Source organism: Polyodon spathula, chromosome 27, assembly GCF_017654505.1.
Source record: "Polyodon spathula isolate WHYD16114869_AA chromosome 27, ASM1765450v1, whole genome shotgun sequence".
NCBI classification, from domain to species: domain Eukaryota; kingdom Metazoa; phylum Chordata; class Actinopteri; order Acipenseriformes; family Polyodontidae; genus Polyodon; species Polyodon spathula.
The window spans coordinates 8,920,957-8,945,956 of NC_054560.1; the positions used below are offsets into that span (position 1 = coordinate 8,920,957).

The following is a 25,000-nucleotide window of genomic DNA, read 5'->3' on the forward strand; positions in this document are numbered from 1 at the left end:
GATCTTGCTAAGAGGACGCAACAAATATATAAATTAGTATATTGTGGCTTTTTTCATTAACATGTTTTCTCTTAGTACATACGAAATTGTTGCAATGAAAATACATTTTGCAGTAGGTTTGTGCTGCGACTGGCCCATCTTAGTACATCTACCCCTGAGTGTGTTATAGTTATGGATGATGCATATTGAAGCTGTTGTGCACGATTTTCCACTTCACTTCAGGAAGCTACGTTTCTGTGTGGTAAGCAGGCAGATTTGAGAAATTAATTGTTCATGCAATAAATCACATAGCAAATGTGGAGCAGTATTTATTTGGATTTGATGGCCAATGTGTTAATTAGCTACTCTAGACACCCATGATATGAAATGTGTATATTGCGTGTTTGTGTGTTTCAGTTCCGGAGTCCCCTGCCTGTAGTGCTGTGTGATACCATGGGGCTGGAGGAGGTCACTGGGGCCGGGCTGGATGTGGACGATGTGGTCAGCATCATAAAGGGGCATGTTCCAGACAGGTATCAGGTAAATATTTACAGGGTGCATATGAACATAAGAAGATATAGCAACAGGAGGAGGCCATTCGGACCAGCTGTACTCATCCAGTTCCTAGTAGCTGATTGAGCTCAAAACTTTGTCAAGTTGGGTCTAAAGGATCCCAGTGATTCAGCACAGGTTACTTTGCATTGTCATTTTGCACTTGTTTTTCTATGACTTTCACTTGGTCTTTATTATATACTGCTCCATACAGCTTTTCGCATGGTGTATTGCAGTATACTTTTATAAGGGTAATGAGCACAATGGAAAAGCAGGGGGATGGTGGAGATTTGTGAACGCTGGCCTCTTATGTATTCATTGTACCAGTACAAATTAGTGAATCGTGTCTCTACATCAGTAGCAAAAGATAAAATTAAAGATGTTTGTTAATAGCATTCTTTGTACTTTTTCATAGTTCAACCCATCCACAGCCATATAAGAAAACACACCAGGCTTTATAAAGTCAGCAGAGCTGAAGGACAGAATCCACTGTGTGGCCTTTGTGATGGACACTTGTAAAGTGAAGATCATGTCGGCCAAGCTGGAAGAAAAACTCGCCGCCATTCGGAAGAAGGTCAACCTGATCGGTGAGGTCTTCCAGTTCACCAGAGATTTATTCTGGTTTATTAAACCTATTACCTGGAGAATGTCAACTGAGGCATGGCATGTTAGATTCTCTGCTAGTTCTGGGGAATTGTTTAAATCAATGAAAAAGTACTGTTTTATTTTTAACCAGTACTAGCAACTTCAGAAGTGTTCAGTGTGTTTTCATGCGTAAACAACACTAATCAAATTAAGACAGTAAGAGGTAGTAGCTCTAAAGGTAATAATTATTCGATTATTTATTAACCAGAACAATGGAGTGAGATGACACAGTGTGCTGGCTTTACCCCACTTGGACAGCATTGTTCTCTATCCAGTGAACAGTGTCTTCACAGTAAAAATAAAGATGCTGATGTGCTCACTTTCTCCAGGTGTTCCTCAGCTTGTTCTTCTGACCAAGGTGGATGAGGCGTGTGAGTTGGTGGCCAGTGATGTATCAAGTGTTTACAAAAATAAATTAATTGAAGGGAAGGTGAGGAGGACTTTGAGTGGATTAAAATTATCAGAATTCTTGTTTTCAAAAAATACTTGAATATACATTTCTCAAGACATTTGCTTTGCTTTTAACCATTTCTCAATGCTTAAATTACAAAAACTGGCCTAATTTCGGTTCCCTTAAATTAACAACTTTGAGATTGCCTGTACAAAGTTTTGCAGTCAGTATTATACTGTTGTTGGTGTTAAGATTGTATTACTTTCTCATGTGATGTTTTTGTGTGTGTTTCTGTCAGCTTTGAACATTTTATATTGAACAGTTTGTCGTAGTGCTGAAGGACCCCCCCCCTCCCCACCTTGTGATTTGCACTGATTGTGCGCTGCGTGTAACAGGAAAGCTATTTCTTCATCTCTAGATGCAAGTTGGAGCCCGGCTTGGCATTCCCGTGTCTTGCATCGTCCCAGTCAGGAACTACTCCACTGAGCTAGAGCTGGACTGCAACACCGATATCCTGCTCCTCAGCGCCATCATCCAAATGCTGCGCTTCGCAGATAACTACTTTGACCACATCAGCTGTGATGAAAAATGTGACTGAACTCTGTGTGCTTTGGTGGACGATAGTGTTCATTTAGAAAGTCATCACTTATAGGGAAACAACCAATAGCCAAAGCATGCTGCTGCATTCATAAGAGCTGATTAATATGGTAAAATAAATAAATAAATAAACATTAAATGATCAGCATTAGCTACATTACAGTTAAATGTATTCACAGCGTTTTCCTTTTTCCAGAATATGCTTTTTTTTTTTTTTTTTTTTTTTTTTTTTTATTGCAAGCTTAATGTCAGGTTTGATTTGCGCTATTTCTCTGTTCATTTTTTTTAACTCCTTGGCTCAGCTTGTGTTTGTTAGATTAAGAGAAATAAAAATGCCAATGCTAGAAATGATTTGTTTTGGGGTTTTTTTTGTATTGTGTGGAGTTGAAGAGCAAAGCCTCTGTGAAGAGTACGATCTAGATCAGTGGTGGACAAATGAAATGAACAGAGGGGACTCGTGTGGCCCTAAAGAGTCCTGAGGGCCACCAGATCCAAGAACACATACAAATGCCTGAGACCACCAATTAAAATACATAAAGAAATAATTAAAAATACATTCACTGACTAAAATATCCACAGTGTTACCATTTCAATTGAATAACAAATAGAATTAAGAGTAATACATGTGCAGTTCCAACCATTAATGTGACTTTTGTGCAGCGTTATAGCCGCTCTAACTTTTGATTCCTTGACCTGATCGGTCTAAAAATGTAAATCTGAGTTGAAACAGCCCTAAGAACCAAGTCTGGTGTAAGTTGGAGTCAGTAGGGTTTAAAATATTTTATGGGGTGATTTGTCAAGGAATGGCCTGTACAGTAAAGCTAGACCAATCACATAGATAAAAGGAGCCCTCTAAAGGGACAGTCCCTCCAGTCCTCACACTCTCTATATCTCTACCCAGCCTTAACTGATGAGTCCCGTAACTACTAGCCACCAAAAAAAAAAAAAAAAAAAAAAAGTCATAAAGATCTATCCACGGGTCCCCTGGGCCCAAATACCCACTTGCGCATCAGCTCAGAATTACAGGCCAGCAAGAACGCCACCGTACAACTGGCGCTGACTTGACATGAAGCTAGAGGGTACAGTGAGCGGCTGTGCGTAGCAGAAGATCATCGTGCCTTTTAAAAGTGCTGTTTGCCCACAGGACCCAGAGTTAAATCCACACTGGGTCTGCGTTCCATACTGGGACAACTTCTGACATGTCAAACCCCATTTTTCCAGCGAGACCGCACCTGTTTCAGCCTGCTTAATGAAACGAGAGACAGAAACGTTCCAATAAGAACGCAGCATTGCTAACTCAGCGCCTGGGTGTGGTTCGGGAACCTGTACCGTGGAGCGTAAATAGAACTCTGGGTGTTTACATAGAGCTGGGAAAACTACGTGCAATTATCAACAGGTAAAACTTACAGGTAATGTCAAATCTTAATTTGTCAAACACGAAAGAGTCTCGACTGGCGGGATGATTGTCTGGCGGTCCGGCAGATGGAAGTGGAACATTTTAAAAACCAAACAATCACTTTGTTTAGGAAACTTTGTTGCAACCTACTGTAGCAAAAAAAAAAATTAAAAAAAGCAGCTAAAACTTAAAAAAAGCGACGCTGCCCATTTAATATTACACACCAAATACATATAGAGGGGAAAAAGCAACGTAACGAATATTTAAATTTAAAGTGAACGGATATGCCCGACCCCATTGTAGGCTTAACGATGTCTATTTTTAGATCTGATCCTTTTGATTGTTATATTATTATTTTTATCTGTAAAGTGCTTTAAAGGGATTTGTCTTGAAAGGCGCTATATAAAAACTATTGATTGATTGAGAAGCCCTTATTCAAATGTACGGAAACCTGGTTTGGACATTCTTTAGCACACGTTACTGTCCGGTAAATTCTTTTTCTCTAGCATTGTCAGTATCCAGGTAATTGTGTGAAAACGAATTGCTCAGAGCTAGCCAATTGCGCTGATGTTTCCGTCCCCATAGGGTTTGTGATGGATAACCACCAGTCCAGATACACCTTTGGAGTCATACAGAGCAGACTGTTCCCTTTCTACTTCCACATTGGCTCTGCGTGCGCCTTCAACTTGAGCATCTTTGCCATGTATCACCGCAGTGACCTTCTCAGTGAGGAGACCTTCCCGGTACAGCGCACCAGGGTTTCACTGTCTGGCTAGCAGAAGCTGCATGATGAAACCGCAGCAGTCATCGCTGTGATAACAGTGCTGCGTGACAGCGGACTGAGCTGACAAATGATAATGTAAAAATGAAAAACTTGTTTTTTTCTAAACAAATACATAAACATTTTTACAGTTGACTGTGGCAAGGATGACTTAAACAGAACTGAAAACGTTAGGAAATGTGTAACAAACCTTTACACACATTTCATAATTTTTTCAGATTTTTTACAAATTTGGAAAATGTACAAAGATGGCTTTGACAGGGTTATTTATTTCTCAATCTAACATTAATGTTTTCTCCAAAGCTCCCAAAATACAAGGGATACACCAAGCTCTGAAACAAAAGTTTTCATAACAATATAATTAAAGGAAAAATGTAAATAACAGGTAGATGATGCCAGATTAAAAAAAAAAAAAAAATACAAAATTGCCTGTCCTCAAAATGAGGACCATGGCACTAAGTGGGTTAACCTTTCCTTCAATGACCTCAGAGATCATGGCTGACATGCATCTGATTGAGCAGGGCTGCGGTCTGGGTCGTGACATCGGCCTGTCCTCAAACCAAGAGGCCTATGCCAAGCTCAGCAAGACGGACCCCAAATACAAAAAGCTGGCCAGCCGGCTGACCCTGTACCACAGCCTCTCCTCCCTCTGCTGCATCATGTGAAACGGCACCAGTCTACTACCTGGCTGCCAACATGTCCACAGTGTAGAGCAGCTGGTCTTTAATAGATTTGTGACAGCTGAGACACACCAGTGAAATCTGAATCGTCCACCAAAGCTTTTTCTTTGTATGCTGTGTAGTTTAAAAATGAACCAGGTGTGTATGTCGCCCCGTGAGTAAATGTGCTACTTTACAGAAGTTCTGTTTCAGATACCAAAGACAGCACTGACAAATATGTCATTAAAATGCAGTTTCATTTCTTACCTGTGTAAAGCATCATGAGTGCGCGCTTCACTAGTGTAGCTTTTTAGATCGTTGTTTACCACTTCCACCATTACACCTACTAGCTCAGGGACATGCAGAGTGGAGACGATGGAGATGAACAGTAGCATGCAGTGGCTATTCCAGTGAGGTATTGGTATGTAACTACAGAAAGCATGTGGACACCACTCTTAGCTCTTTGTAGGTTTAGGAACACCTTTATGTACCACTACCCCTCTGATGTAAATGATTTAATATGCTTTGCTGGTGGTACGGCATATTATTTTAGGCTGAACTGAAATGCCTCACATTTTTAGGAACTGTGTATGTTTTGCAAGTAACTTTGTGGATTGTGGAAACAACCGTTTTCACAAATCTGTTGCCTTTTGTTTTTAAGACCTTAAATCTTGAAAGATTTTATTCAGCTGAAACTTATCAGAATCAAGTCCATTGTAAGGGGGGGTGATAACCAGGACTTTAAAATGCATTTTCTTATTAACTATCAACATGATCACTAGACATGCATTTGCTTGTGCTCAAGACCTCTTGGTTTCTTGCTTGTTTAGTTTATTTCTGACGCTGACTCAGGAAGCTACAGGACTGTATTTGAAAAAGCCACAGAAAGGAGCCAATGATCATGGTGGCAGCAAGTAGAGCACATGTTCCTTCTTGTTGAAAGCACCACCCAAAGCAAAGGTCTGATCAGTGTGTATTTAACAGCATGATAAAACACATACTGTGAAAGCATAATGTATGTACATTATAGCAGTGTCGAAATAGTGCTGCAACAGACCTAAAACATTTAAATGATGAGGCGTTTTATAAATTATCTGCTTGAAAGTGTGTATTTCTACACCCATTGAATCCAATTGCCAAAAAAAGGTGTGCATTATTTAAACTGAGATAAAGATCAAATGCCATTAAAAACAATAATGCATGATTACAAATGGGGTGACACACAATTTTTTGCTTAGATAGTAGTAGTTGAAGCATGGGATTATTTTACAAATAGTGAATGAATACTGTGCTGTACTTGTAAATGACAACCAGTGGGGCTTCTGTTACTTACAGTAAACTTTAAAAGTTTCTTGAAGTTGTCTATTCAAGAGACTATTTGTTTGAGCAGGCAGACTTTGGAATTCAGTTTGATTATTGTACAGATTAAATAAAAATAAATAAAACAGACAAGGTTAGTAAAATTCATCAAACAAAAACCAAACAATTTGGGGGGAGAAAGCTGGGGAAAACTTCTCAATCCGTGTCCCGTCTCCTGGTTTACATCATTCTGCTGCTGATAGCAGCAGCTTTTCAAATTAAACTTGACTGTGGGGAACAATGCAGCTTTAAGAATGCCACAATGTCAAGCTTGATTGAAATGATTTCATAACTGAGTTCCAGGTACTCAGGCGCAGGGTACAGTATATTTAGTCTTGCAGATAACAGGATGGGGTCTAAAATTCAAGGGCATAATCTAGCTTCACCTACTGGGTGCCAAAAAATCATCAGTTGGGCACGGTTTCACATGTACTTTCAGAAAGCCACTGTGTTCAGAGTCCTGTGTTCACTTGACACAGCCTGATGAATGTAGTGCAATTTAACACAATGGAGATCTCTTCTTTATAAACCCCATTCTCCTCAGCTGCTCCTCGCTTCAGGTAAACAGGTTTCTTTTATTATGTGGTTCGTTTCAGCCGATGCACTTTCTTATCAGACAGGAATTCCTTGCAGAAAGAGGAACCTTTCACCAGTACTATAAAGTTGGCAGTGCCAGCTTTGATGAAATACCTTTTAAAAAAATAACAAAAAAAACAAACACAAGTGAAAAGAAAAAGTAGATGATTCATATTACACATGCCATGATTCAGGTGGTCCCAATAGAAAAAGATCCGCCAATTTCAGTTGGTACACCAGATTAACCCATTAACCTCAGCAACACTGAGTGGATCCACGGAACAGCACACAGGACAGGGGAATACTGTACTTACAATCTGGAGTGTCAGCTGGACTAGACCACATGGGTGTGTCAAACTTCTTATATACAAAGCGAATCTAAATAATAATACGTTAATACTAGTTAAGAAAACGGAAATGCATCTACTGGAAGGTGGGTTGGTGCTTATAGTTGGACTGCATGCTTCCTATTGTGCATTCACTGCCTTAATCTTCAATGTTAGTCTTCTTATCCTTATTCAGTAACACAGAGTTCAACAAGTACCAACAATAACTAACAGAAATTCACATTTACCTGTCATGCTTCAGAACTTCCAGCAGTGTATGCTCTGGGTTAACCTGGTAAACCTCTTCTCTCTCCTCATCTGCAAAATACAGCTGGGACACAAAGCACACAGGTTTTATTATCTCTTGTGATTCAGTATCCATGTTTCACCAACACAGACAGACAGCAGGGTCTATTCCATCCATCTCAATAGTGCTGTTATTGAAATGGTTCAACGAGGAACCGCCTTTTCCTTACTGAGCCTCCCTAAGCAGGTGAGGGCTGTGCTTTTGTGCCTCACCTGCAGGTCCTGTGGGCGATACTTCCTCTCTGTATCCCATGGAGGAAGCTCTTCACCAAACATCACTGTTAAATGATCCAGGAATCTGAAAGTGAATTCAACATTAAACTCTATGTACAGGACTTTATAGAAACAGATGATATATGACATGCTTCTAGAGTTGTCACCTTCACATTACATTTGCTTCATTTGTTTTCACTGTTCCCTTGTTATTTATGATGTTTACAAATTTTTGGTTTATATATATATAAACTTTCAGAACAGCCCAGATAATCCATCAGAAAAATAAATAAGATATATATATATAGGGGATCTATATATATTCCTTATATAGAGAGAGAGAGAGAGAGAGAGAGAGAGAGAGAGAGAGAGAGAGAGAGAGAGAGAGAGAGAGAGAGAGAGAGAGAGAGAGAGAGAGAGAGAGAGAGAGAGAGATGAAGAGAGAGAGAGAGAGAGAGAGAGGAGATTTTGGAAGCAAGTTTCCTATTGTATTTTTGGCAATATACAGTGTAAACAGTGCAACTGAGCATTAGACAGCACTTGCTTACTTACTAAATGACCTCGTCTGATCTGATCTAGCACATGCTACCTATGTCTATGGCAGCTCCTGAACTCAGGTTAAAGCATCATACAGATTATATCAAAAAGCAGTATCAGAGTAAATGAGCATTTTGAAGCCATTTACTGTAAACATGCACTCCGGTCTTCTACAAGGGTCCTGTGTTTTTGGGGATGGCTCAGCAGGGGGGTGCAGTCTCACCTGGTTCCTTCGTGAAAGGCGGAGATGAAGTCTGTTTGCCCGCACTCGGGGTACAGAAAGAGCACCGGCCAGTTCAAACTGCCGCTCTCATCCAGAAACACTCTGGCTCCCGTGGCGTTCTCCGAGCTGATCCCGTCGAGAGAGAGCTCTGCCAGGGCTCCAGACACCCCCTCTTCATCCTCCTCGTCATCGGAGCTGCGTCTCTGGGCCTTAGCTGGGGCGAACAGCTTGATCTTTCGATCCTGTGTCGTTGGGAAGACACTGGATTAAAGGGATGACTGGAAATCTTAAAACAGGGGTGTCAGTTTCCATTTCATTTCCTAAACATTTAGACTTTATCATGCTGGGAATGTTTGTCACCATCAGTATATCTGTGTAGCAGACTATATGTGTAAAGCATTTAAATTCATATGGAAAACACTGTAAAAAAGTACCAAACCTGAAATAAACTGGCCTGCACCTATATTTGGCCTGCATAATTTTGGCAACAGTATAATGTTCAGGCAAACCTCTAAACGCTTAACACTTGGCTAATAACACCAATAACGGTAAAATTTAAAACACCCCAGTCCCGAAAATGAACCCAAATGGAATGTGTTCAGTGCTTTACATCATCGAAACTGACTGGAAGGCTAGTTTTGCAGATGGATGTGTCACCAATGACATGGTTTTTTAGTGCCTTGTTAGACCTCTCAAGACTCACTTTGATTGCTTTCAGCAAGGCTGCTTCCTCACACTGCTTCTTTTTCTCTTTCAGTTTCGATTTCCTGGCATCTCGTTCCCAAGCCCTCTATAGATTTAGAACAACATCATTACAGAACACACATGTACAGAAACAGTAAGCTGGTGATTTAAGCATTTTGGTCAAAAATGAAAAGGTTAAACTTATGTTATAAATCATGTATGATAAAGTAACTGACGTTAAATGTCATTCCATGCAAAGAATATACACGCAATGATAAAGTTATAAAAAACCTTTTTTTACGTTAAGTAGTGCAGTAGTTCCTCAGTACATGCTTTGTTTTTGTGCATTACAATACATGAATCCATCATGTGTAGAGTGTCCCATTGTTAGAGAAATCATTTTGCACAGTTTGAGAACACTGCATGAGATGACATCTCTTATTAAGAGATCCTACCCTACACACTATGTAATAACTGAGACAAGGAGATGTTTTGTAACAAGGTAAGACTCACTCTTAGCTGGTCAGCTTGCAGTCTGAGCTCCAGAAGCTTCTTCTCTTTGGGATCAGCTCTCAGCCCTTCGTCGCACCAGGAGATTGCTTCGCTGTATTTTTTTAGTTCGACGAGGCACAAAGCACCTGATTCAGAAAGAAAAACAACATAAAACAATGCAAACGCAAGAAGTGTGCCGCTTACTAGAGATGTAACAATGAACCATTTACTACTGAGTCGAGGTACTTGTGCAAATGGGCTGTACCGTGATGCATAACCAACAACGACATGCACATGTTATATTTTTATGCTCACCTCGGATTATGGCTTTTTGGTGGTCTGGCTTTAGCTTCTTTGCTGCTAATGCATCATTCAATGCAGAACGAAAGTTACCTGGAGTTAAAGAAAGTGCAACAATTAAGCTTCAAAGTTTGCTTTCACATACCCAGATGAGTGACAATCTTAGACTACTTTACATAACACTCATATCAGCAAAACAAGCAGCAACAAAACATGTCTTTGAATGAATAAAGTGAAAAACAAACAAAATAAAAAAAAGTGGAAATACCCATACAAAATGTACAATACTGAATACCCAAATGTCTGCCCTAACTGCAAACAACTGCCTAGGCAATTGCTTTAGGCTGACTACATTCTGTGATCCAACCGGATTCTCAGTTCATTACCAATGAGACACAACACAACACTGTGCACTTGAACGTGTGAGCAGGAACCCTATAGCCGTGCTGCTGGAGTACCCAGGTGAAACTGTGCGGCTGCTCGGTTGGTGTGGAGGACTGCATTCAGCTCGGTGTCTCCACACTTCTTCTTCAGCCCTTCGGAGTAGGATGCGATAGCCTGCTTGTACTTCTTCTCCTTGAAGTAGTCGTTCCCCTCGTTCTTGTAGGTCGTGGCTTGCTCTGAGAAAAAGGGTTTAAGCACAGGGGAGTGGGGTAAAGATCTTGTAAGATAGTACCATACAATCTAACAGAGACACATAAAACCCTTGTTACTTTTTAGAGGTGTGCTAATCAATGCTTTACAATCCATTTCTATTCATTATCTGCAAGAATATGTGCTGAAGACCTATGCAAATACATCAAATAGAATGCTATCAGATAAACTGTGGCAGCCTGCTACACATGATGCCATTGGGTACCAGGAAGCAGCTTTTCAGTTACCTTCTAGGGGTGTGTCATCGCTGAAAATGATGGACTGCAGACAGGCAAGCTCTGGATTCTTCACTGGGTCAATGACCTCTGGAGCTTTCTTCATAAACATGGGCACCTTCTCAAACTCCTGGAAAACAGAGAGAGACCGGTTCAAAAACTATCAACAAGCGCAAAGAGACAAAGTACAGCATGACTAATCATTGTTGCGATAGACTTTTGTGCCCATGTATCACAAAGCGAAATGCACTGTAAAATGATGTCATATAAAACAGTACAGGAGGATAAAATGCATTTACCGGATTCTGCCGAGTCAATGCCCAGGGGTGGCGTAAAGTTGCTGTTAAGGCAAATGTGTGAGGCTGAAAAATTGGGCATTATTGCAGAGTGAGTATTTTAACATCAGGTAGATTGACTAAGTTTACAATTAGGCATGCTTAATTCAAAAGGTAGAGCACAGCACACACTCATGCTAAAGAATCAAGAAGTGCAGATAACACAACATATTAATGAATAGTGAAATACAACTCACCGTAGTAAACGGTTTATATGGAAAAACGTTAAAAAGGATTACATCTCTGTAAGTAAGAATACTGGCTGCAGTGTCCAGTGTGAAAACATAACACAAAATAATAACATCCAAATGTTCAATACAAAAAAAACTGAGCCTGAGTTACAAGTTCTGGCAAAGAAAAAAAGAAGAAAGAAAAAAATCAAAACTATGGAAAGCGTAATCAATCAGACTCCGAGTCTGTATCTTATCCGAAACCGGCAGACTCCACGTCTTCGTCACCTGAGCCTTCATCATCGGTGATACATGAAACTGCCTCTCCTCCAACAACGGTCCTGGTCCTGTCGCCAAGAACTTCAGGAAGCTGGCTGTGCAGGAGCCCATCTTCAGAGCCGTGTACAGCCACACTGACACCACACACTTTAAAAGACCTGTGGATAACATCCTGGTTCGGCGAAGCCCAGGCTTGTGAGCCCCAGTCAATGACATTTTGACGGGTGGCTTGTTTCAGATGGCCCTGAGCGGTACGTTCATCCCCCTGACTCCAGTGCACCCACAATTCCTCCAATTTCGTTTTAAAAGGTGCATTCCATGAAACATCTGCAGGCTGAACAAGTGGTGTCCATCCAGGAGGTATATAGCACACATCCATGTCTCGATCCTCCATATCATCTTTCACCGAGTCATGTGTACCCGCGCTCTGTCCAGTACAAGCACCCGAAGTTGGCCATCACCCCAAATGTGATTCGTCCATTCCTGGGCTTGTCATCCACTCGTTTAGAGGCAGTGACTTTCACTTAGGCTGGGATTTGCAGCTGTGCAAACACAGGGGGAGGAACGATGCCATTTTGTTCTTTGAAGCAAACAAAGGCTGGCTTTTTATATCCCGAAGCCAAAGCAGTAAGTGTAACTGTAAAGCCCCTCTTAGTCTCCCCAGTGCTGGCAGCCCTTACAGTTGCTTCCCTGCGGACGCTGTTGGTTGCGTTTGGTTTCATATCAAATCTCAGTATGGTTCCGTCCATATTCCCGATATTACAGCCTGTATAATCATGTTGATTGCGAAGCGCAGTAACAGCAGGAAGACATCGATTTTCTCAGCATAACCTGCTGGAACCTCAGCGGTACCTCTCAGAATGGCCACATGAAATCTTTTTTTTTCAGTTTCGAAGCCAGCCATCCGAGGCTGAGAAATCCTCAATCTTGTGCTCTGCAGCTGCTTTCAAAGCACATGCTTTAAGCATTTTATTGCTCACTACTTGCCCTTCTTCCCTTTCCGCGATCACCCAGTCAAAAACATATTGGTCCATAGCATTACATAAAGGCTCCCTGCTTTGGTGCAGAGATCGCAATTGTTTGTTTTGCCCATGGCAGAGAGCTCTCGACTCGAATTCCCTTTGTACCCACTCACGAATCCGACGCCGACCGATGTGCAACTCCCTCGAAGCAGCGCGATCATTTCGATTGCGCTGCCCCCACCACTCAACGATTTCAAGTTTCGTTGCAAGTGTGTAACTTCTCTTTGGTGGCATTGTAGAGTAATGCAAGTGCTGGGCATGGCTCTTGCTATAGTCCAATGCACAGAGCATGCAAGTCGTTTTTTTTTCTATTCACGTGAGCCGCGAAATTTCCCCGAAGCCATTGTTTGCGCAGTTATTAAATAGAAAAATCCCGTAAATTAAATGAAGAAAATGTGACCTTCCGCTAAAAACGAGGAACGAGGCGTTGACTCAGAATCCGATATCTACGATTACAAATGTAGATTATAATTGTAGACAGCGTACGCGAGCACTTTGTACTTTTCTTTTTTATTTAGTAGATTACTAAATCACTTTATATTTATTATATTTTCTTTAGTGATTTCTCAACTTTCTTTAACCATTTAAAGTGCATTTGAAAGCAATCCGTCCCAGTATATAATTTAGACCGGGCTGGTATACCTCACCTCCTCCCAGGTCTTCTCATTAAACCCGCCTTTGTACTTCTGTGTGGTGAATTTATCCATGAACTCGTCCATACAGTCATCGTCGGGTTCATTCTGTGTTTGAGAGGCCATTTCCCCCGGTCAGAGTGTTTTTCTGGTGATTAAAACAGGTAATTTCTCGCTATCCTTTTACAGCGTGCTTGTAGCGGTACATTCAATGTGCCACTCACAACAGCCACGAAAAAAACGTGTTTCCCGGTGTGTTTCAGTAATAATGCTCCCTCGGAATACTGCATCAGAGGTAGAGATCCGTGTGTGTTTGTGAAAATAATTACATACGTATGGCATAATATAAATATTATATATATATATATATATAATTCTTACTAATATATATATATATATATATATATATATATATAGGTATATCTCCCAGTCAATTATAGTGACGTCAATTACGTTATGATTTTACATTAGTCATTTGTTGCCACAAAGGTTTTTCGGACATGCCTTCACAGTCATGATAAAATAGATATCTACATATTCAATTCAAGACTACCTCAAAAGAGGACTCTACCAAGCGGGGTTGCTGACTGGCAGCGCCAATTTTTATTTAAGATTAATCTTTCATTGTGCAACACGGAAAAACTTAATTTAAACTAAACTGTAAAGTTTATTTCTACTTTGAACATTTGAAAATTTTTTTTTTTTTTAAAAAGAAGTAGTATAATGGCCTGCATCAAACATACATGTAACTTTTTACAGTCAGTACTCTATTGCTTACCAATCAAAAAAGTCTGCATGATAGCTATCAAATGTGCATTAAACATCCCTGTCCTAACTGTGCTGCTGCATATTTCTCTGCAGAGCGTATCTTTCTCAGCAGTGGTTGAAGTAGCTCAGGGTGCTTGCCTGAAGTTGTGCTGTACGAGAAGGATCCCTTTCAGTGACTCGCCAGTCAAGCTGTCTCTTTCCTTTGTCCACTGGCTTTGCATCAGTGAAATAACTCGCTCTACATTTGCATTGAGAGAGGGAACAGAAAAGAACTGTGCAATCTTTCACAGTGCTGAGTGACATTCAATATTTTTGGACCTGTCGAAATATTTGGCCCATTTTTGGAGTGCTAACAAGTTCTTGAACTCTTCATCACGTCCACAAATTTCTTGAGATTGCTGAACTGATCAAAGCACTTACCTAAACAACAAGAAAACGTTTTAAGTTTGGAACTCACTGCAGCTCGGTGTTGATTACATTATCGTCTGTGCCCTGCTGCAGTTTGACGTTCAAGCAACATCTACATATTTTAAGTGATGGAAACTGAAACTTTAGATTTTTTTTTTTTTAAATACAGTTTTCTTAAATACCAATACAGTACTATCAGCATTTTAATAGCAAACTGTATTTATCTTACGTACTTATATATCAATTTAAATTGAAATCTCAGCGGTATTTAAATCTCAGTGTTTCCAGAAATATATTTGAAGGGGAATTCTCATATCTCCCATTAAAATCGACATTATGCCACCCTCGCTCTAGCGTTCAGGGATAATAAAGAGCATATTTTAACATAGTGATTTTGTTATGCAAATCTCTTTGATTTATTTGTGTAGGGCAACTGAATGAAATAATTCCTGTTTATTTATTTCTTTGACAGATGCCTTTATCCAAGGTGACTTACACGTGTTACATGGCAATGCAAATGTTACAATGTTTATAATATATAGGCCCATATCATTTGTATTTTTCTTTCTTTTTTTTTTTTTTTTAGTGATGGCCAAAAAACAGAAAGATAAAAAATACGAAGTCAGATCTTTTTTTTTTTTTTAATTGGTTACATGTTTTGACACATACATATTTGGCTTGTTAACAACGCGTGTTATGTTATAGTTGTACCAAACAGGTGTTTTATTTTTGTTGTTTTGGTGGACGTGATGCAAATGTATTCAGTGCATACAAAAAAGAAGGGCTATCCTGTTTGATCCGGTTTCATTTTACTGTATTGTATAGTACACAGCGCATTTATTTGAAGCAAAACTAAAGGATTGCAGAGCGCGCTATAACGCAATAAACCCAGCTTTTACCCGTCACGAAATACGCAGTCTCGTCTTTCAGTCTATGAATGAGCCGCTGTAGTTTAAGTTCCTCCATTTAAAAACGTTTGATCAAACTCTGATCCAGTTGTGATCCTGCTCTGAAGCAACATCGAGTTAGTATCAGATTTTGGGCTCAAACTGAGCTCAGGATCAACCCTTATGCTTTTAGTGCAACCCTATACGTCACAGGAGCAAGATCAAATCCAGGATCCAAGAACAACCGCCCCCAGTCAACAATACAGTCGTCTGCGCAGGCGCGGCCCTATTATGACACGCCGGGAACTGCAGCTCTGCAAGCATCAGCAGCAGCAAAGGGGCGAGCAGGCGAAATCCAGGACACTCGTTCACTTCTCGAAAATCCACCCTAGGTTAGATATTTAAACAAACAAGTTACTTGAGAAAAGTCTGCATTGTTTGCAAACATACAAATAAAAATGACCTTGTTTTGTAGTTAATAATGGGAGTGTGCCAAATTCCAGAAACAAATATCAGTTATGGCTCTCTCTAAATGTGGGTGTGTTTTTTTTATTTTTTCATTTTGTGTCACATGCAAAGCACTTAACAATGCAGAGCAATAAAGTTCTCTCTCGGTTAAAGCAGTGCCTTTTTACTGGCCTCTCTGTCCTTTCAGTGGCGCCCATCTGCAGCAGTGGGAGGTGTGCTCGATCATATTTGTGATTGTTTCTGGTCTAGACTCCATAACCAAACATTAAAACAGAATTAGATCACACCTGACCTGAAGGGCCCCAGTATGTGTTAAGCACACACTTTTCTTTGAGAAGCTGTTGGTGCAAGTACTTGATAACTCACACTTTATTGAAACAGAGAGAAATGTGTTTGAAGTTAGCGCCGGTCTGTGATTGTACTCAGAGTTAGTTCAGCTTCTCTGCCAGCCTGCATTAACACTGCTACTTGGAGAGATCTGAAACACACACACAAATGAAACTGCCTTTATAAGACAGTTCTTTCCAAGGCAACTAACATATACTTCCACTAGAGGCTTCAATGATTACATCAAGGATGTACAGCAAATAGTAATAAGACACAGAATACTGTATATAAAAATCTCTTTACTATCAGCAGCAGGAGTAAGAAACCAGTGCCACACACACACGATTACACTGGAGCGCACCTCAATCACACAGTCTGTACATTTCTCAGGAAGTCAAAAACGCCCTCTCTGGTGAGGAACACAGTCTCCCCAGTATTCTGACAGCAGACTTCAAAGTAAGGCTGGTCTTCCAGGATTCTCCTCCCAGCCACTATGACATAGGGGTACCCCAGCCTGCTGGCATCCTTCAGCCTCTTCCCAATGGTGAGCTGAGTCCTGTCATCCAGCAGCATCTCTCCCCTCAGAGCAGGCACAGCCTCCCCCAGCCCATCATACAGAGCATCCACCAGCCCCGTCGCCTGCTCCTCTTTGCTCCCCTTCTTGGGAGGCAGAATACAGACCTGGTAGGGGGCGAGGAGTCCCGGCCAGCGAATGCTATCCTCTGTGGACAGCACCTCGATGGAGGCCGCCAGGATGCGGGTGACCCCGAGCCCGAAGCAGCCCATCTCTGTTACAGCGGGCTTGTTCTGCGGAGTGTTGTACAAGGCACTGAAAACAGACGAGTACTTGGTCCCCAGGTAGAAGGTGTGCCCTACCTCGATGCCTTTGGTCTCAGTCAGCTTCCCACTGCACTCCGGGCAGTCCACTTCACCCACTTGCACGGTCTCTACGTTGGCCGAGAAGCTGCAGTTCGCACATATCAAGAGCCGGTCCTCCCCGATGTCTGCCGGGAGCTGGAACTCATGAGACAGCTTGCCCCCGATGCTGCCCGTGTCTGCCCGCACCTTGACGAAGCTCAGCCCTAGCCGCTGGAAGAGGTGGCAGTAGGCCTGGCAGACAGTATCATAGGTCTGCCTGGCTGCCTCCTCCGACACATCGAAGGTGTACATGTCTTTCATGTAGAACTCCCGGCCGCGCAGCAGCCCAAAGCGAGGCTTGGGCTCGTCCCGGAACTTCCTGGTGATCTGGTAGAGCAGGAGGGGGAGCTGTCTGTAGGAGAGGCTGCCCAGGGAGGCTATCAGCTCGGTCACAGTTTCCTCATGGGTGGGCCCCAGGCAATACTCCCCGTTGTGCCGGTCCCGGAGGCGGAACAGCTCCTTGCCCATCAGGTCCCAGCGCTCGCTCCTCTTCCACAGGTCAGCGGCACACAGGCTGGGCATGTTCAGCTTCTGCCCACCGATGGCTTGCATCTCCTGGTCGATCACTCGCACCAGCTTCTCCACGGCTCTCAGCGTGTGGGGCAGGTAGTAGTAGCAGCCCGGGCTGGCTGGGTGGATGAGCCCCGCTTGCAGCATCAGCCGCTGGCTCCTGCAGGTCAGTTCCCCCTGTCGGCCCTCCACCCCCAGCTCCCTGTCCTCCTGCAAGTTCGCTGGCTGGAACAGACGAGACACCAGTGTCCGCCTGGGCCGGCCGTGTCCCTGACCGCAGTGCTGGAGTCTGGAGGGCTGGAGGCAGGCTGTCAAGTGAAGAAGCTCTTTGGAGCATTGCCTGAGAAGCACTTCCATTATGGGTGCAGATGCATTCAAACTGTGAAAAACAAAGGGAGAACTGTTAACCGGGTTAAGCATTTTCTAGGATCCATAGTAAAAATAAACAAATAAATAAATAAATCATATAAATTATACGGGCTACAGATATTTTTTTCTTATATCTTATACCGCGCCATTTATTTTTAATACAAATCTGGTATCCTTTATCTGAAATAATATATCATTTTATGCTCAACAACCGAATGATAATTTTCAAGTTTTGAGTCAATTAATATGCACAACACAAAACCCCAAGTTCTTATTGCTGTTGAGAGCAAGCTCTGTCGCTGGGAGAACTAAAAAGATACATTACCCTTACTGAAATGTCCTATAGGATATGGGACTAAAAAGGCTTTTTCGAGAAATCCTAAAGGACTCTTAAAAAAATATCCTCCTACAGTACTCAAAAGGGTCTCCCTACAGTAGTCCTATAGGACACGCTATAGGACTAAAAAGGTTTTAAAGAAATCATATCGGATATTCTACAGGACTTGACCAATTTACTAAGGGACTTTCTATAGGTTATTTCCGTAAGGGTTCCCCGAGACCCTGCAGCGCTGGTTCATAAATTAGTCAAGGTGCTCCCATACATTACATGTTCTGTGAAATGTAATTATATCTGACCTTAAAGCATTTTTAAAAAACCTTTAGAAATTACAACATTTTGATAGCGGATTTGTAATAGTGCCCATATGTGCCGTAGTAAAATAATGATGTCAGAGGAGAGTAGTCACCTGATTCTTCTCAGCTGTGCACTCACCTTCCTTCTGTTTAACCAGACTAGAACAGTATAATGCAGATTGACTGATCCGGTTTTATTTATGCACCGGACTGCAGCATGCCAAGGTTAATCAATATGCATGTCTTTTCCATATAAACATAACTTACAGTTGCATACCGGTAACTACACAGCGTACAGAGTTGTATGAAACATACAGTTTGCAATGGAATGCCAAGGTCAAAACGTGTGTGTTTCTGTAAGGGATTCATCGTGACCGAGATATTGTGTTGGACAGTCGGATAAACAATACGGGCAGAATTATTATGATCGCAACTTGGACAGAGCTATACTCTGGCAACATACACATTGATCACGTTCAACCTGAAATTTAATCACCAGAATGTACATCATTTAGGAGGAACAAAAGTCTTACCACCAGTCCAACAACGTAATGAAACGCGCGCCCTCAAGGTTATCAGTTTCAATGAATTCTAATTGTGGTGTGTGTTGTTTTCTGTATATAAAATACGAAACGTCCCTCTGTAATCTGCATGCGATCTACATCATTTCCACTTGTACTCCTGTGCAGTTTGTTTGAAACTCAGGGCACGGACGCCGAAGAGGGACAAACCACCGCTCTAAATCCAGGCGGTGAAATATTTACCGTAAAGACTGTGGGACAGCTGATGAGCCGCTCCATTGCACCAGTAGAGGGTGACAGCAAGTTGCGTTATAGATAGCTTTGAATTCCAAAAATAACAGTATACTTTTAAACTTAATTATGATGTTATAAAGCGTGTTTCCTCTGTCTAGGTCTGGAGCAGCGGTTCTCAACAGGAACGCTGAGGGGCCTCGAAGGAGGACCAGGCTGTAATCTACAGGGGCAAAAAATATCGTATTGTTCAGAGACAAGCCTTGAGAAATATAAATAAAACATCAACTTTCGCGAAGGATCTTTTTTTTCTGTTTGAGATTTGCCCTTAGTTTATATTTGGGGTAATTTATTCAAACCCGTTTTTAAAAATGCATCACCTAAACAAAAAGGTGGGAAGCTCTCTTCAAGAGATTGGCTGCACACCAAGGTGACAAGGGCTAGGGTTACCGTATGACTCCATGTAGAGTTTGGGTCAGTGTAATCCCTGTGTCAGCTGTGAGGAAGCTGTTTGGTGGATATCCACTTATCTGGACTCTGGCTGAGCCCGTCAGAACCGAGAACTAGAACCCAGAGCTCCAGAACTCCAGATTCACTATTTAATTATTTTTTAAGATTTTGTTTTATTTAACATTTTGTTTTCATACATTATGTAAACCGATTAGTTCATTACATTGTACAAACAATGTTTACAGTACGTATTTGAAGCGTCAGCTTTGTTTAGAGAGAACTAGAAACAGAGCATTTGTAAAAGGGTTTCATTGGTTCATTCATTTTAAACAATCTTTAATCGAAAGATGGCGACATAAACACACAGGTTTGTATTTATTTAATAATAAAAAAAAAATAACATCCAAGATTTTTTTTATACAAATATTCCATTCACTGTACAGCTCCGTGAATTGGCAGAGAAGCACACAGTGTAAAGGTGTGTGTGTGTCAGCTGTGCTGTGCTGAAGCGATCTACCCCATTAACCTGAGGAATAATAATAAGGAAACAATAAATATGCCACAAGAGCAGCTGTGTTTGTCTGGTGCAATTCCCAATGTCTGATCTTTACATCTTTAACAGAGGTCACAGTGTGTTTGATTGACCGGTCAGGCTATAAGTGTGGTCTTCGTTTGTACTTAGCAATAACTTTTAATTACAGTACAAATAGCTTTCTTTACTTTTCTACTTGTTTACCTGCCTGCCTATCTGCCTGTGTATCTGTTATAAGGAGTAGGACCTCCCCAGCTTCTTTTGACCCGGCTGCATGGTCTCCAGTAGCCTCCTCACCAGCTCCAACTTGCCGACCCGGATCATAGCTTTGGAGAGCTCGCTGACGTCCGTGGTGTGTGTCCGGCACAGCAGCTGCAGCTCCTGTTTCACCAGCTCAGGCCGATGCCTCTCCTCCGCTCTCTGCATGCACTCCTCCACCTCGGTGATGGCAGCCCCTGGGTCCAGCTTCCTCTGGATGAAGAGGGAGAGCAGGGTCTCTAGGAGACAGCGGAATCCTTCTGCGTGGGCGGAGCCTGGCTCCTCAAGCTCCATAGCCCTCCTGAAACACTCGGCTGCGTTCTGATCTTCCCCCTTCAGCAGCAGGCACTTCCCCCTCAGCAGCTGCAGCTCCGGTAAAGTGTCCCCCAGCTCCAGCTCCATGGCCTTGGAAAAGGAAACCAGAGCGGTGTTGATAGCAGCCTCGTCCACCAGTAGGCGCTCTTGCATGGCGTCCACACCCATGTAGTAGTAGACCTGGCAGTAAGACAACAGTGAGATAGGGGTAGGGTTAGGGTTAGGTTTTGCCATCTGTCCCTGTTTTTCCGTTAACATCCTGGTTTTGAGAAATTGTCCTGGGATTTCAATATGCTTCCCGAGACTATAAAAGATCCTATATCTTAATCTCATCCCGGATTTTAATGTTGTGCTTCCACATCCATGCAGTTTACTGCAGCAACACCACAATGCCAGCACCGTAAGAAGCACAAGTTATATAAATCAAGATACAATATTGTTGCAATAAACCAGCAATATTAATTAGTATAGTAGTAATATTATCAATGTTTCCTATTGGAGGAATAAGGCTCAAGGTGTCCTCTCTGTCCTCACCTGTCCAATGTCCATGTATGTCTTCAGACAGGGACAGGCCTGCAGAACATACTCCAGGTCTGTCTTTGCCTTGCTCAGATTCTGTCTGTCTGGAATCCCCGCGAGTCCCAGCTTGACTTGCTCCAGGTCCCTCACGTACGTTGTGATGTGGACCTTATGATAAAATGAGATATTCTGCATTAAATTCACTCAAACTGGTCTTTGACTTTAGATATAGGAGCAAAAATTGTAGAGATACGACACAAATAAAAGCACTCGGATGACTGCCATGCATGTGCTGTCTATATTTCCTTGTTTTACATTAAATCACATGGATAGAAAGACCACTTGCAATTGTATTTAATTGTACTTGTAGCAGAAAAAGACTAATCTGCATGTAACGGGCAGTGCTGTGTGATGTACTGCAGTCAAGGATTCTGTCCTGTTGGAGAGATGAGATGAGATGAGGTCAAAAGATCTAAAACCACGAATACAGACGTGCTGGGCTCTTTTGCATTCTGTTTAAGATATTTGCTTACAGTGTGTGGGGCTGCCAGTTCACTCTGTTTAAAGGCACAAGCTTTAAACTTTCGTACCCTTCTACCCAGGCTGTCTCACCTTGGCCCGAGTGCAGTACGCCTGCCAGTTGAGCTCAGGGTCAGGCAGGATATCCAGGGCCATGTTACAGATCCCAGTGGCCATGTCCATCTTCCCCAGGAACAGGAACACCTTGGCCAGCCGGTTCAGTATGAAAGGGGATTCTTTAGCCATCTCAATGGCCTGAAAATAGGGGAAAACATAATGGTCCATTTTGAGTTTATTAGAAAGAAACCCAAGCAGATCTACTACAGCACTTCTGGAAATTACAGCACAGGCTGAGGTGCATATTGTACATTGGACAGAGGTCCTGATGTGGTAGCAAAATGTCCTTTCAAGGTATGCTACCATGGTACTAAAATTGATTGCCAGTGTGTATTGGTTCATAAGAGTGGTGAGCCAAAATATGGGACTTCTTCCAACAACTCATACCATAGTACCTGCCTGAGTGCTTCCATTTCCCCTAAGAGCAGGGATATCCAAAGCTGGCCCTTCCACTCCTGGTCTCTGTGCCAACCCTGTTCTGAATTGCTTAATTAAACCAATTACAAAATAAGGTGCGGCAAATCAAAGTGACCCTGAGGTTGTCCCGTGGTTAACTTTTGTAAGGGGGTCATGCACACACCTTACAGTAGCAGTCCAGGGGGTCTGTCCCGGAGTACCCACAGTCATGGATCGCCATCGGAACCACTGGGAAGGTGTCCTGACGTTCCAGCATCAACCCAATATAGCACCAGGCAAGGGCTTAAGGGGTAAGTGGGCACATGTACATTAGAGCATGTATGTTTCAGACCATGAGTGTTTACTGCAAATACACATTCAATTGTAAGAGGCTGTTACTGTTCATGAATACGCTTCCTGACTGTGATTTTGCAGAGTTTAGTATATGCAGTAGATGGTAGTGTTTTTCTCTAACAAGCATTAGGACAGTCAGTAACAGGGTAAAGCCAGGGTTTTCCAATGCTTTGAAAGTAGTGTATATCCAGACACTTAACTGTAAATACAGAGTTATGGTGCTGATTAGGAATTTTTACTAAGTGTCAGCTCACATACAGTGTTCTTCTTCAGTACGGCTGACTGTGTTAACTACCTTTGTAATGTGGGTTGCTGGATTTCATGGCTTCATGCAGCAGCTTCACTGTCTTGCTGAAGGAGGTCATTCTCTTGTGTTCAGAATCCTCCTGGTCCTTCAGCATTCCATCCAGTCTGTGAGAGACAAGGGGCTTAGTGTGGGCCTGAGACACAAGAGAGGTGTATGTGGAGCTCAATCTGCATGCTGTCCTATACCAATATTTTATTGTGCTTTACAATACAATACACTACAATACAATACAATACAAATACATTTTTAAGGAACACAGCTAAGACTTCTATATTTTCCCAAAGAACATGTATTAAGCTTCCCTACCTTATATGCATTGTTGCCATTGTGAAATACCAGCTTCTTTTCTCTTCCAAGGGGATCTGAAGAATACCAGCATGGTTATTAATACATAATAAAGTTTAAAACCCCACATGCAGTAGACCAGAGCATTCAGGATCTTGACCACAAATCAATTTTGGGTATTAAATATTTTATGAAGATACACATAATGAGTACAATAAAGTTTGCCAGGGAGCCAAACTAACCTCTACCAACCCTCTCTATATTGGATATTGATTGGTTTGCTCAGGATACTCATAATACTGTGCAAGAGACTTACAACCAACCCTATCCATGCTATCTCAAAGTACTATCAAAGAATTCAACGGCTGCTTTAGAAAAAAAAGCAGACTATTTTGTCTCTTTCCTGGTTGCAATAGATAAACTCCACTGTACTGCATAAATACAAGTGTAAACCATCATGACCACATGGTAACACATGGGTCATTTTCAATGAACTTTGCAAACGCTAAGAGTCAAGCTGCTCACCTCCTGGCCCCCATAAGCGATGGCCTTGTCATACAGTTTAACGGCTGTGCTCAGTTTATCCAGATGCTCCTGCTCGGTATTCAGACCCACATCGTAAGCATGGGCGTAGGCCTGCTCTGCCAGACAGCGGGCCGCCTGAAGCCTGGGTTCCACCTCGCCGGCCTCGGCAGCTCCCATCCCCATCAGACCAAACAACTTCTCCACAGTCTCCGCCCCCTCCGGCTCTTTCTTCAGCTTGTCGTACACGTAGCCCAGGTTGGCCCAGGCGTTGAGATTCCTGGGGTCCTCCTTGCAGATGTTCAGGAACGTCTCCTCGGCCAGGCTCAGCTCCTCCAGGTGGAAGGCAAAGAGCCCCAGCAGGTTCCTCACTGCGAACTGCTGAGAACCAGTCTCCGACTCCAGCTCAGAGCGCAGGCTGTCCCTCTTCAGCACCATGTCTCTCCTCCTGATCTTGGCCGGGGTGAGAGACTCGCAGTTCAGGTTGAGCTCCAGGTGGAAGTGTCCGGGAATGTAGTCCATCTCATCGATGAGGGTCTCGATGGCTGTGTCTGCGCTGCTTTCCTCCATGTTCTATATACTGAAGCACAGGCAGGGTGTTTGCTCTCTCCTGCACTTCTGTCTGCTTGCATAATTTGTAGGTGGATGTGGATTTGTACCTGAAATTCTGGTTTATTGGCAATGGGAGTTGCTGAACTTGAATGGGAGCGGCTTGAGACGCATGTTTCTTTATTGCTTAATATGACTTCATTTTTTCATAAACCAGTGCACACAAATGCAGAAGGCTCACATAATCACCGAACATGTGGCACACAAATGCAGAAGGCTCCGAGTGTATATATATCAATATATATATATATATATATATTATATAATACATATATATAATATATATATATATATATATATATATATATATATAAATTTTGACACTGGGTTGTTTTTTTCTTTCTTTTTTCTCGTTGTTTTTTTTAAGCTTTGCAGTAGCAGTTGGATATTTTTCTAAGATACCTTTTTGAATTGACAGGCAGTAGTGATACAATACATTGCAATGCGTCGGGTT

General features: G+C 42.1%; 3 protein-coding genes and 1 pseudogene across 6 annotated transcripts; 1 reads left to right on the forward strand and 3 right to left on the reverse strand.

Moving 5' to 3' along the window:
* Positions 1-103: 103 nt before the first annotated feature.
* Positions 104-2,490, forward strand: LOC121301228 (annotated as a pseudogene).
* Positions 2,491-4,806: 2,316 nt separating this feature from the next.
* Positions 4,807-13,580, reverse strand: ttc4 (tetratricopeptide repeat domain 4). 4 transcript variants are annotated; one of them, XM_041231095.1, is made up of 11 exons: positions 11,418-13,288; positions 11,185-11,247; positions 10,898-11,015; positions 10,475-10,636; positions 10,032-10,109; positions 9,738-9,862; positions 9,244-9,330; positions 8,541-8,782; positions 7,781-7,865; positions 7,510-7,592; positions 4,807-7,049 (listed from the first exon to the last, which is right to left on the reverse strand). In XM_041231095.1, the coding sequence occupies exons 3-11, from the start codon at positions 10,995-10,997 to the stop codon at positions 6,938-6,940; spliced, it is 1,074 nt and encodes a 357-aa protein (XP_041087029.1). In that variant the 5' UTR covers positions 10,998-11,015; positions 11,185-11,247; positions 11,418-13,288; the 3' UTR covers positions 4,807-6,937. The 4 variants fall into 4 exon arrangements, with proteins under 4 accessions (XP_041087029.1, XP_041087026.1, XP_041087027.1 ...); XM_041231092.1 differs by lacking the exons at positions 11,185-11,247; positions 11,418-13,288 and adding an exon at positions 13,339-13,580; XM_041231093.1 differs by lacking the exon at positions 11,185-11,247.
* A 2,882-nt stretch (positions 13,581-16,462) lies between these two features.
* On the reverse strand, positions 16,463-19,382 carry LOC121301549 (probable proline--tRNA ligase, mitochondrial). Its single transcript, XM_041231037.1, has 2 exons — positions 19,145-19,382; positions 16,463-17,988 (listed from the first exon to the last, which is right to left on the reverse strand). The coding sequence occupies exon 2, from the start codon at positions 17,964-17,966 to the stop codon at positions 16,548-16,550; it is 1,419 nt and encodes a 472-aa protein (XP_041086971.1). The 5' UTR covers positions 17,967-17,988; positions 19,145-19,382; the 3' UTR covers positions 16,463-16,547.
* A 795-nt stretch (positions 19,383-20,177) lies between these two features.
* On the reverse strand, positions 20,178-24,599 carry ttc22 (tetratricopeptide repeat domain 22). Its single transcript, XM_041231214.1, has 7 exons — positions 23,941-24,599; positions 23,437-23,492; positions 23,119-23,234; positions 22,654-22,772; positions 22,050-22,211; positions 21,453-21,605; positions 20,178-21,098 (listed from the first exon to the last, which is right to left on the reverse strand). Exons 1-7 carry the CDS (start codon positions 24,505-24,507, stop codon positions 20,577-20,579), a joined length of 1,695 nt encoding a protein of 564 aa, XP_041087148.1. The 5' UTR covers positions 24,508-24,599; the 3' UTR covers positions 20,178-20,576.
* Between the last annotated feature and the right edge of the window lie 401 nt (positions 24,600-25,000).

Coding starts and splice junctions, on each gene's coding strand:
- ttc4 (XM_041231092.1), bottom strand. CDS start 13,449: ATGGCCTCTCAAACACAGAATGAACCCGACGATGACTGTATGGACGAG. Junction 11,016..13,338: donor ATGAGAAGACCTGGGAGGAG/GTGAGGTATACC, acceptor TCTGTTTTCCAG/GAGTTTGAGAAGGTGCCCAT. Junction 7,866..8,540: donor GCCTTTCACGAAGGAACCAG/GTGAGACTGCAC, acceptor ATTCACTTTCAG/ATTCCTGGATCATTTAACAG.
- LOC121301549 (XM_041231037.1), bottom strand. CDS start 17,966: ATGGAAGTGCTTCTCAGGCAATGCTCCAAAGAGCTTCTTCACTTGACA.
- ttc22 (XM_041231214.1), bottom strand. CDS start 24,507: ATGGAGGAAAGCAGCGCAGACACAGCCATCGAGACCCTCATCGATGAG. Junction 23,493..23,940: donor TCGCTTATGGGGGCCAGGAG/GTGAGCAGCTTG, acceptor GGTATTCTTCAG/ATCCCCTTGGAAGAGAAAAG. Junction 22,212..22,653: donor CCCTGGACTGCTACTGTAAG/GTGTGTGCATGA, acceptor CCCTATTTTCAG/GCCATTGAGATGGCTAAAGA.